We start from the raw sequence: 12086 nt of genomic DNA, 5'->3' as shown, positions 1-12086 counted from the left end.
AAGAGATGGAACTGACGTAGATGCTTGAGGACCTCCGCAACATGGTGGCGATGTTCGGCCAGGCTCCGGGAGTAAATTAAAATGTCATCGATGTAGACCAGTATGAACTTTTGGAGAAACTCCTGGAGCACCTCATGGATGAAGTCCTGGAATACGGAGGGGGCGTTGACCAGGCCATACGGCATTACAAGATATTCATAGTGGCCGGTGGGTGTGATGAAGGCGGTCTTCCACTCGTCCCCCTCGCGTATCCGGATGAGGTTGTACGCGCTGCGGAGGTCCAGCTTTGTGAACACAGTGGCACCACGGAGATGTTCCAGGGCCGCTGGGACGAGAGGAAGGGGATAACAGAATTTTACGGTGATCTTGTTGAGGGCACGATAGTCAAAGCAGGGCCTCAAGTCTCCGTCCTTTTTTGCCACAAAGAAGAAGCTCGAAGCAGCAGGGGAAGTAGACGGGCGGATCTATCCTTGAGCAAGGGCCTCTTTGATGTATTCCTTCTCCTCCGGGATGGACAGGGGGTAGATCCTTCCCCTGGGCACTGATTCACCCGGAAGCAGATCGATGGCGCAGTCCCATGGCCGGTGTGGAGGCAGCTTAGAAGTTTTCTGTGGGCAGAAGACGTCACTGAAGGGGGCGTAACAGGCTGGAATGTCAATGTCATTTCTCTACTGGACTCTCGATGGAGGTGGCACAGTTGGAGAGGTCTTCAGATGACAGAGATCGAGGAATTGGCAGCTAAGAGAAACAGTTGGAGAAACAAGTTTCTCCCCACTTCAGGATCTCGCCAGTTTTCCATGAGATGGTTGTGCTGCTCCAACCAGGGGCACCCTAAAACCACATCAGAGGTGGATTCCTCCAGAACCAGCAGGTGAATATCCTCCAGATACAACACTCCAACTCATTGTTGAATGGGACCAACATAGCAGCTAACGTGTCTTTGGCTGAGGGGTTTTCCTGTTGGAAGTGGATTGAGTGGATCTGGTAGATGGTCGGAGAAGTCAAGGTCTTGAGCTTGAGCTGCCGGCAGAGGGTGCCGGAGATGAAGTTGCCGGCTGACCCTGAGTCGAGGAGCGCCACCACTGGAATGGAAACATCAGCAGCAGTAAGGTTGACAATAGTGGTGAGTGGTTTCATCTTATTTAATGAAGGATGAAGGTGAGTATGGAACTCACCATGGGACGCGGAGGACGAGTTGGGCATGCAGAGATGACATGCCCAGGAGAACCACAGTAGAGACAGAGATTCAGGGTCAGCCGCCGTTGACGCTCAGTAGCAGAAAGTCTGGAATTTTCCACTTGCATAGGTTCGTTGGCTGGTTCTGGAGGGCTGACGGGTTCGGATCGTTTAACACTCTGAGGTCTGAGGTATCGCTGGCGATACCACTTTACTTTTTTTCTTACCAGTGTGAAAGAGACTCAAAATACTCAGTCAATGTTGTACATACAATTAAGAGTTATACACCATTTTAATCTGTGGAATATCTTCTTTTATTTGTGTACACTCAGAGTAAAAACAAAATGTTGTGCTTTTTGCAAAATAAAGAAAACTAACATGATGTGTGATCTGTCATCTCCCTCTGAACGAAGTCCAATCTGATAGTTCTTAGAAAATGAACTGTAACTTAGTGAATACTAAGTGTTTTGGGACCAGATGGAATCTGCCCACTGCAGAGCTTTGCCTTGTAACTGTGAGATGATGAACGCTACTTTAGAGGTGTCGTTGGGATAGAGGTGCGGTTGCATCTCCAGGACCAGTGCACATTGCAGGAGAAAACCGCTGCAGTCCTCCGCTGATCCTGAGTAGGGTGCTGGTTTGGTCATGGGACTAGCGTGAACTGGCTGAAGGAGAGGTGACGGTGTTTGCGAAAGTGATGGCAGGTGGCGGTGGAAATTCGCTGGTGGTGAGAGCACGGCGTAGAGCATCCACAAGTTCTTGAAAGGGATCCGGTTGACTCATACTGGTTTCTGGCTGTTGTGGTCCGGTCTTCTGTTACAGTACAGAAAGGACTGAGGCAGGAATTCACAGCAGATGGAGTTTATTGAAAACAGTACGAGATAACAGCAGTGCAGGTGAGTGATAAGTGCAGCAGTGGAGATACTTGAAATGCAGAGTGGTAACACAGTCCTTTTGTGGTTGCAGGAGTAATGGATCTTGGAGCAGTTGGAAATGGAGATTGCTGGAGACAAGGAGCACTCACACAGAGACGAGGAATCACAGGAGGAGAACAGGAGACGCTGGAGACAGGTAAGCAGATCACAGGGAGTCCTAGAGGTAAGCATACAGGTAAGTATAATGCAAACGAGACCAGACATTGAAGTGGTGTGTGTGAGTGCTCTTTATACTGGTGTTGGTGAGACAAACAGGGGGTTAACAAAGGGGTTCACAATCTTAACACTAAATCGCCGCTTAGTGTTCAAATGATACTTGCAAATGCCTTAGCTGTTGAGGAGCATCCGGATCTGCAGGTACAGGAGAAATCCTTGATGGTTCAGTTCGATGTTCAACTATCTTGACGACATGGTCATTCTGTCTCATGCTTGAGATTTTTTGTGCTAATACAGGGACCTGGTGCTCAGGCATCTCAGTCATTTGGGGCTTTGTGTTGACTGAGAAAAGCGGACAATGTGCAGAGTATCTCTTTTCTCAGTATGGAGTTGGATTTGGTCAACATGATGGCACGTCTCACAAACGAGCAGTGCTGAACAGCCTGAATTCATTCATGAACATGACAACAGTTCCAAGGAAACAATTTCAGAGGCTCCTGGGGCACATGGTGTCCGTAACTGTGGTCACGCCTCTCAGATTGAGACCACTTTAGCACTGTCTACACAGCTGAGTCCTGAGATGGGCATGGCGCCGTGACACATGTCAGGTGACATGTCGGGTCACCTTCAACCCGTGGTCAGACCTTGCCTTTCTACAGGCCGGAATGCCATTAGAGCGAGTATCCAGGCACGTTGTTGTCACAACAGATGCCTCCAGAACGGGCTGGGGCATTGTATGCAACAGGTGTGCTGCCTTGGGCTCCTGGACAACTGCAGTGGCATATCAGTTGTCTAGAGTTGCTGTCAGTGCTTCTCGCCCTGCGCCCATTGTGACCATTGCTGTAGGGTGAGCATGTATTGGTCCAGACAATCAATACTGCGACTGTGGCATACATCAACCACCATAGTGGTCTATGTTCACTTCGCATGTCGTATCTCGCCCGGCATCTCCTCCTCTGGAGTCAGCAGTTGCTTAGGTAGCTCTGTGCCATTTACATTTCGGGCAAGCTCAATCGTGCGGCCGAAGTGCTCTCACAACAGCTCATGCTTCATCTCCAGGTAGTCCAGCTGATCTGGAGTTGATTTGGAGATACAGGTAGACCTGTTTGCCTCTCTGCAGTCCTCCCATTGCCAGATTTTGTATTCATCCACGTCCATGTGGATTCCTGACGAGATGCAGCAGACTTAAGTGGCCTACCACAGGCAGTCGTAGACACTATCACTCAAGCTAGAGCTCCCTCTACTAGGCAAGCTTATGCCTTGAAGTGGAGCCTGTTCACTGATTGGTGTTCTTTCTGCCAGAAACTACCTTTTCCCATCATATATCAGATTGGATTTTTTTTTTTTTTTTTTTTTTAAATGAAGAAAATATTTGAAAAAGTGGAAATAAAGTGTCTAATGTATTTAATGATGAACTGTTTAGGGTCAGGGTAGGTGTAGGGAGGGCTTTATTGTCCCAATAAGGTGGCATCCATTTAATAATTTTAATAAATATAATAATCTACACTTTATTGCTTTATTATTGCATACCATTTAATGTACAACAACACTGAGATGCAAATAATATCTGCCACTTTTTATAAGTAGGCTACAAATTAGGCTATAAACTACTGTTTACACTTAATGCAAAGAAAATACTGCTATTTTTACATAGTGTATATAGACTATATTACTATTTTCACTTAGTGTAAATAGCATATCACTAAGTAAATTTACCATTTTCATTTAGGCTGCATACTTTCTTGAGTAGGTACTTATTTTAAATAAGTAATTACTTCACGGCTGTTAAAAAGAAGTATGAATGTGTGTAGTATGAATATAATCTGGACAGCCTACCATAGCCATAGCTGTAGCCCTGTTGTCATTATCATGTGAACTAGCATCAGTTGTGTCGATTCACTGTCATTCATAAATCCTCTCCCATGGCTTAATGGGATAGTAAAAAGTGTCCATCATATGCACACTTCAGAATCTCGCCAGAAGAAGAAGGTTATCCGGGTACTTTTTGCCTACTGTTTTATGAGTACTGTGAATTCGGACATACTTTTGTCACATACCGTGTTTCGCCTACTACATAGTACGGAAGTGTATGCAATTTCGGATGCAGTCTTAATGTAAATTGAATCTATTGCTATTAAGTGTAAATAGCATCTGCCGCTGAGTAAATTATGCTATTTTCACTTAGTGTAAATAGAATCTATTGGCATCTGCACAAGCTCCAGAAATGGAAAAAAAAAAAAAAAAAGGTTATAAAGCACCATAAAAGTTTTCATGCACTATATTCCAAGTCTTCCAAAACAATTCGAACAAGTAAAGGCAAGTACTAACATTTTCTCAGTGTTTATATTTAAAATCTAAAAAGTAATTCACATCATGTTTATCCTGAAAAGACATTTTATTGTGTTTGTCATAGCTTGAACATTTCTGGCCTCTCCCCTGGATTGCAATCTACTTCACAATGCACACACGAGTGATGCTACGAATAACACTGAAGCTTTGAGGTGCATATCAAGCACACAGCAAAGTCTCCAAGCCCTGTATCAGGCAGTGTATTGGTCTTACATAGTCATGTGATCGATTACAGAATGAAGCCTCACTTTGCAAATCATGTGGGCTATTTGCTTTGCATATTAGAATGTAAGGTTCAAACTAGGGCTGTCATGATATCAGCTTACATAATTGGGGACTCGTTTGTAATAGGTCCATTTAATGTTGATTTTTCAGATATCAGATAAGAATTATTTGGTAGGGAGGGCCTGAATTCAACAATAAATAGAGCATCATTTCTGAGCACAATATTGTTCAACTAGACCCTCTTCACAGACTGCTGGTATGTATTAATATTCATATCTATGTTTAATAGCACATTTTTGGTTTGAAATGTTTTGACAGGACATAATATTACTTATATGAATAATGTATTGGATAAATAATAAATATAACAATTGGTTATATAATATTATTAATTGTATTATTTATTATATAAAAATGTATTATTTTGTTTAAAAGCAGATAACTGCTGAATTGTGAAGTTCTTCTGTGAGGTTGATACAGTGATGAATTCCAGGTGAGTTGAATGATTATGAACTCTGTACACCAGGGTAACTTTATTATTGGAATGAAAAAAAAAAAGTGATTTATTGAATACAGTTTTTAAATGAATTTGGTATAACTTTCAGTTGTGATAAATTTGCAAAACTCTTGCCACAAAACTATAAACCAATCACACTTGTAAAACAGCTCTTTGTTAAAAGGACTACAATAGTTGTGCTACTTATGTTTCCTTTCGCAAAATCATTTTATCAGAGTAAATGTCACATTCATACTTAAAAAAAAAACACAAAATAATAAACCAAGTGAGTTTGTTGATAATAAAGAGCAGCTAGATTAAATTACATTAAAACCTTACAGTTACAGTACACAGTTTTTTCATTAGGTGGCAATTGTTCAGTCTATAGAATGGACTGAATGTACTCAGTTACACGGTAACACACTTTATTTTACAGTGTCATATGTTACATGTAGTTACTATAGTAAACCAAACCAAACCCTAATCCTAACCCTATAGTAAGTACATGTAGTTAATTCATATTATGCAGTACTTAAACATATAATTACAGTGTAACAAAGGCACCTTAAAATAAAGTGTAACCAGTTACACTATATATAGTAAAATAAAATAAATTTGTCATTTAATACAACATAGTACAAATCACTTGTCACCATTATGTTCAGTTCAAGGACTTTTACATTGTTGTCATTCCTGTCTCGTGTTCGCTGTTCCATCAGTCACCATGGACACTAACCCCCCTTACAGCTTTTCGTCATTTATCTTTGTGTATTTAAGTTCCTGCTTGTGTTCAGTTCTTTTTCTGGCATTGTCTATGTTATGTGTATGTGTTGCTACCCGTTTGCTATTCATCTGAATCTTTGTATATTAAACTTCATATTGGATTATCTTCATCTTCCTCATCTGTTTACCGGCAGCGATACGTGACAAAACTATACCAGTCACTTTTAATTATAACAAATGTTTTGACATAAAGAAGACCATTTTAGTGAAGAATCTGTTAGTGGTGTTTCTTTGAGAGCATGATTTACAATGGAGGTTTTACTAATAAAACTAAACTTTTGATTGGACAATTCAGTCAGGGTGTAAAGATATAGTATATATAATACTAAGTATATACTGCAATATCACTGCAATCCAACAATGACAAAAAACATTCAACAAGAATCAGTTTGACAATTTGTCACTGATAATTTATGATAAAAACATGGCAAAATATGGCTAAACAATAATGTTTATTGCTAATTATTCTAAATAGCATTAAACGTTTAATAGGCTTCTTTCCAACACTGTGTGTCTGGGTGCAGTTTATAAAGGGTTCACTGATGGGAAACAGGTGCGAGTATGTGATTGGTTCTTAGATGAGGGATTATGGGAAATGTAGTCCAGAGTGTGGTATGACTGTGTGTGCAATGAAATGGTGAACTGGCGACCTCTGGTGGGGAGTAGCAGGAACCAGTAGGCGCCGGATACGTAACAAGTATCATGGGCGCAGAATATGCAGGGGATGTGTTCCCCGCACTTTTATTAAAATGAAAGTTCGTGCCCTGCACTTGTTCATTGGACAGGTGTGTTCACTTCCAAGTTTTCATGGGGCAGTGTGTACACTACCGCTCAAAAGTTTGGGATCGGTAAGATTTTTAATGTTTTTAAAAGAAGTTTTGTCTTCTCACTGTAACGAATGTAGCGGTTCGTACAGTTATTAATTAATTTATGGATGAAATATGAATATAATAATTCATAAGGTTATGAATAAATTATGATTCATATATCAACCCAACGGGGAATTAAACATATATTGTGAATCAATTACAACGAATTATAATCAATTACATATATGATTAGTTCTGGTTTAATAATTATCTAGAGAAACTGTTCGTTTGTCCAGCAAACTAAGTCCCTCACAGAATATTATAAACAGAGTTATTTTCTGGCCATGAAAATAACTAAAGCATAAAGCGATCGAAAAACATTAAAGTGACTTGGTCTCCAGTTGAAAGAACAACAGAACAATCGAGCATGAATTATGTGTTTAATATATGCAGCTACGGCTACCGAGATTATACGTCAAAAATATATACAGAAGTATACACATATATATACACGAGTGAGAATGAAAAAGACATGGAAAGAAAGATGATCAAAGGATGGCAAATTACACAGTTAACGTAAACCCTTTTGAGAGAGAGAGAGAGCCAGCACAGAAATCAGTTTAGACAAATTCAGATAAATGATAATACTTGCTTATTGGTTCAAGTCCGTGTGTAGCAGTTTCAATGCGCCTGGCTGGGTTGGTCCTTTCAGAGAGGGTTTCTCCGGCGGGGTTTTCAAAAGAAGTTTAAGCTTAAGTAACTTAGCCGAAGAGAGAGAGAGAGTCTAAAGAAGTGGTCCTCCCGAACTGCGCGCGTGGTTGGGAAGCGCGGTCACCTGAGGCGTCCGTGCACGAGGTGCTCGTGAGTCAGTCGGGAGACAAAGGAGAAGAAGAAGAACAGCGCGAAGAGACAAGAGAGAGCGAAGGTGTGTGTCGTTGTCTTTATGGAAACCCAAGCTAACACACCTCCTGAATTGTAGCAGCCAATAGAGGCGCAGCACTATTTGGCGGGCAAAGTTGCTTTGTTTGGTCTCCTAGCTGAATTTGCATACTTAATGCCCATCAGATCGGATTTCGAGATGGAGTGGGTTCTTCACAGGATCATTAAACACATAGAAAAATGCATTTGTCCGTTTTGTGACATGTCTCAATGAATAGCTCGAGTCCGGAGCTTTGAAACGAGATCAAACTCGATAGGTCAGAAAGGCATAGAAACCAAGTTATGGTTTACAGACAAAATTATATCGTTAAAATGCACACTAGCACAAATACACTCATTTAAACACTAGGAAACATGCATAGGCTCTAAAATATATCATATATATATTCCAGCATAGTGGTAGTTCACATATACAGTTAAAAATGTATGATTGTGTGTTTCTGTATGTGCCTGTGTGTGTGCTTTTGTGTGTTCCTGTGTGTGTGGGGTGTTGGAATGTGGATCTGGTCAGTCTCTGGGGGGGGTGCTCCTTTTGAAGTCACCAAAGAGAGGAAGTTGGACTTTACTGTTTACCATCGCTTGTCCACAAAAGTGTCAAGTGGGCTTATCTTATGGCAGACTATGCGGAGCCGAGATGGTTTTATAACCCAGTCCAGCATGCTAAAAGCGTTCTGAACATTCCCAAGTTTATTGATTATCCTGATACGTGTGCATATGCTACATCACCAAGGCTTAATTTATTTAATTAAAAATACAGTAAAAACAGTAATATTGTGAAAAATTATTACAATTTAAAATAACTGTTTTCTATTTGAATATATTTTACAAAGTAATTTATTCTTGTGTTGGCAAAGCTGAATTTTCAGCATCATTACTCCAGTCTTCAGTGTCACATGATCCTTCAGAAATCATTCTGATATGATGATTAGTTCCTCAAGAAATATTTGTTATTATTATCAATGTTGAAAACAGTTGTTTACTTTTTTTTCAGGATTCCTTGATGAATAGAAAGTTCAAAAGAACATCATTTATCTAAAATACAAAGCTTTTGTAACATTTTACACTACTGTTCAAAAGTTTGGGGTCAGTAAGATTTTTTATTTTTATTCTTTTGAAAAGAAATTAAAGAAATGACTTTTATTCAGCAAGGATGCATTAAATCAATCAAAGTGACAGTAAAGACATTTATAATGTTACAAAATATTAGATTTCAAATAAACACTGTTCTTTTGAACTTTCTATTCATCAAAGAACAGGAATCCTGTCCTGTTTGTTTAAACTCTGCCTATTTCTTTTGATGAATAATTAGCAAGCTTTGACGACAATTAAAATATCAGCTGCCAGCACAAACATGCACTTATTTTCGGTGCATTTTTGTAACACTTTTGTAAACAACATTCATCTCTATTTATTACTATATGAAAGAAAAAATATAAGAAAAAAAACGTTTAAGATTATTTTGAATTAATATGTTATATAAGTATATAAGTTAAAAATAGAGCACACTCTACAATAGCGATACATGTGTTTCTTTGTTTAAATGCGGATGATGAATTGAAAATTATTCCTTCATATGCTGAGATGAGGTGATTTGTTGTTGTGTCTTATATCAGGATGGCCATACGTGTGATTGTGTTTCTAACACTTACTGGACTGTGCGTTGTTGATTCCAAAGGTACGTTTAGAATAATACAAGTAAAAATGCCTGGATTTAAAAATCTGTAACCATTGTGTATCATTACATATCAATCAGATTAATTTATTAAAATTATAGGCTGAAATATGGTAATTGAATCTTGTGATTTATTTATTTATATTTATTTATTGCTTTGAACCTGTCTTATCCTTTTTTATCGATTTCATATCATATTGAACAGGGAATCTTGCTCTTAATGCCAAGGCTGTGCAGTCCTCCTTAGGCCAACCACTGGGAGATTCTCAACATGCAGTAGATGGAAACAGAGACTCTGATTACTTTAAGAGCTCATGCACTCACACTAATTCTGAGATTAGTCCATGGTGGAGAGTTGACCTTGGAAATGTCTACAGTGTAAACAGCGTTACCATCACTAATCGTGGAGACTGTTGCAAAGACCGCCTTAGAGGAGCTCAGATTCGTATTGGTAACAGTCTGGCCAACAACGGAAACAACAATGTGCTGTAAGAAATGTTTCAGTTGTTCTGTCATCTTCCCATGTTTATGATGTTCAATCTGGTTTAATAAATCAGGAGGCAAACTGTTTTATTTTTTATCCAGACTGTGATTAGATATTTGTAAGTTTAGACCATTGTTTCTTGTCGCAAATGCAATATAAAATATGAACAATAATGTGTATTGTGAAGAGTACTGTGCAAAACCATTTGATTTTAATACAGTTGAATTGAATTTGTTAGATATGCATTGTGTTGTTCTTGATGTATTTGCAGGGCTGCAACTATTGTCACTGCTCCTGATGTCACACAAACATTTTCATTTGAGCCTGTTAATGGCCGATATGTCAACATTTATTTACCTGGTAATGATAAAGTCCTTACTCTGTGTGAAGTCGAGGTGTTTGCAGGTAAGGGACAGAGAGAGAAGAAAACTCTGTGATAGAATTTGTTGATGTACTTATTAATGTGTGTATAACTGTTATTATTTTATTAACAGAAAATGACACACCATTGTACATTTGTGTTCCAAGTAAGTGTTCTTCATTACATTGAATGTTGTTGTCAGTTATACATAATATGCATAATAAACCCAGACAGGGTGATTATTATATGGCTACTAACCTCAAATAAGTTTGGACACGAAATATTGATTTGATTGATTTTATTAGTCCACTTGTAATAATCAAAAAACTTCCATGAAGAAAAAATATAGCTTACCTAGTGAAACAAAGACAAACATTTTAGGGGTAATGTACAGTCATGTACAACAAATAAATAATTAGACTGATATATTGATTTGAGATTAAACTATCTATTATCTTAGAATCCATTACAGTGTACAAAAACAATCATTCGGACAACTAGACGAAAACGACAGTACTTGTAATACTAAAAATACTTCAATATAATCAATAACTAAAAGACCGGCTTCAGAAACCCGTTACTATTGATGATGGTCATTATCTGGAAATATCAGACCTCAGAATGTCACGACTGACCAATCAGAAATTTTAGAAAGCCTTGTCATGATCATTTGGATTACACATTTTAGCCTTATTTTGTCCATTATAATGGGATTATAATTTAGTACATTGAAAAAAAAAAAAAATATATATATATATATTGTTTATTATTTTATGTTACAGAGAATCTTGCTCTTGAGGCCACAGCTGTCCAGTCTTCTACATACAATGGATTAGCTGCTCAAAATGCTGTCGATGGCAACAGGAATTCAATTTTAAGTCTTGGGTCATGCAGTCATACTAAATCGGACAGGGACCCCTGGTGGAGAGTTGACTTGTTGGAAGTCTATGAGATAACCAAGGTTAGCATCACTAATCGTGGAGATGGTAATGCACCGAGAATAAATGGTGCTCAGATCCGTATCGGCAACAGCCTGGAAAATAATGGCAACAATAATGAGCTGTAAGTATTGCATCTCTCTTAATACTTACACAAATGGTTAGAAAATTAGTAAATAAAATAAAATTACTTTGAATAAATCCTTTGACAGAAGTATATTTACTATGCTTCATGCCGTTTTGATACACCCCTCTCTATTTCTCTGTTACTGTTCTTCACAGGGCTGCGACTGTTGTGTCCATCCCACTTGGAGAGACAAAAACATTTAAGTTTAAGCCTATTAAGGGCCGATATGTCAACATTATTATTCCTGGGCGCACTGAATATCTCACACTGTGTGAGGTTGAGGTGTTTGTAGGTGAGTGATAAAAGAAGAGAGACATGATGTGTAGACATTTGTACTATATGTACTATTTATACTATGTGTACGTTCCCTTAATGATGTTTTGTTCTGTTTTCATTGCCAGATTAAGTGGAATGAGATGATGTTACACCACAGTCCACTGATCCTATAAGCAAAATACCAAACGACTGTTTTCTGAGCAATACTAATATTGTGCTGTTTTCATTGTTTTCATTTTACCTGTGCACCTTTTATCCTTAAGATAAAGGAAAGAAATGAAATTTATCTTAAAATGTACCTATCTTTTACCCATCTTTGTTTATCTTTGCTTTCTACATGAATAAATTACTTCAGCATTG

General features: G+C 38.6%; 1 protein-coding gene across 1 annotated transcript; it reads left to right on the top strand.

Annotated features, from left to right (window-relative positions):
• Positions 1 to 5058: 5058 nt before the first annotated feature.
• On the top strand, positions 5059 to 12086 carry LOC125275146. The gene is made up of 9 exons (XM_048201844.1): positions 5059 to 5097; positions 5277 to 5334; positions 9482 to 9543; positions 9746 to 10028; positions 10296 to 10429; positions 10519 to 10551; positions 11168 to 11447; positions 11606 to 11742; positions 11852 to 12086. The coding sequence occupies exons 2-9, from the start codon at positions 5324 to 5326 to the stop codon at positions 11854 to 11856; spliced, it is 945 nt and encodes a 314-aa protein (XP_048057801.1). The 5' UTR covers positions 5059 to 5097; positions 5277 to 5323; the 3' UTR covers positions 11857 to 12086.

This window comes from Megalobrama amblycephala, linkage group LG9 (genome assembly GCF_018812025.1).
Source record: "Megalobrama amblycephala isolate DHTTF-2021 linkage group LG9, ASM1881202v1, whole genome shotgun sequence".
In the NCBI taxonomy this organism is placed as follows: Eukaryota; Metazoa; Chordata; class Actinopteri; order Cypriniformes; family Xenocyprididae; genus Megalobrama; species Megalobrama amblycephala.
This window is presented reverse-complemented; position numbering and strand designations above follow the sequence as displayed.

What these genes read in the sequence shown, in the direction of transcription:
- LOC125275146 (XM_048201844.1), top strand. An exon ending in TGAAGTCGAGGTGTTTGCAG is followed by an intron (nt 10,430 to 10,518) that starts GTAAGGGACAGA and finishes TTTTATTAACAG; the next exon opens with AAAATGACACACCATTGTAC. An exon ending in ATTGTACATTTGTGTTCCAA is followed by an intron (nt 10,552 to 11,167) that starts GTAAGTGTTCTT and finishes TTTATGTTACAG; the next exon opens with AGAATCTTGCTCTTGAGGCC.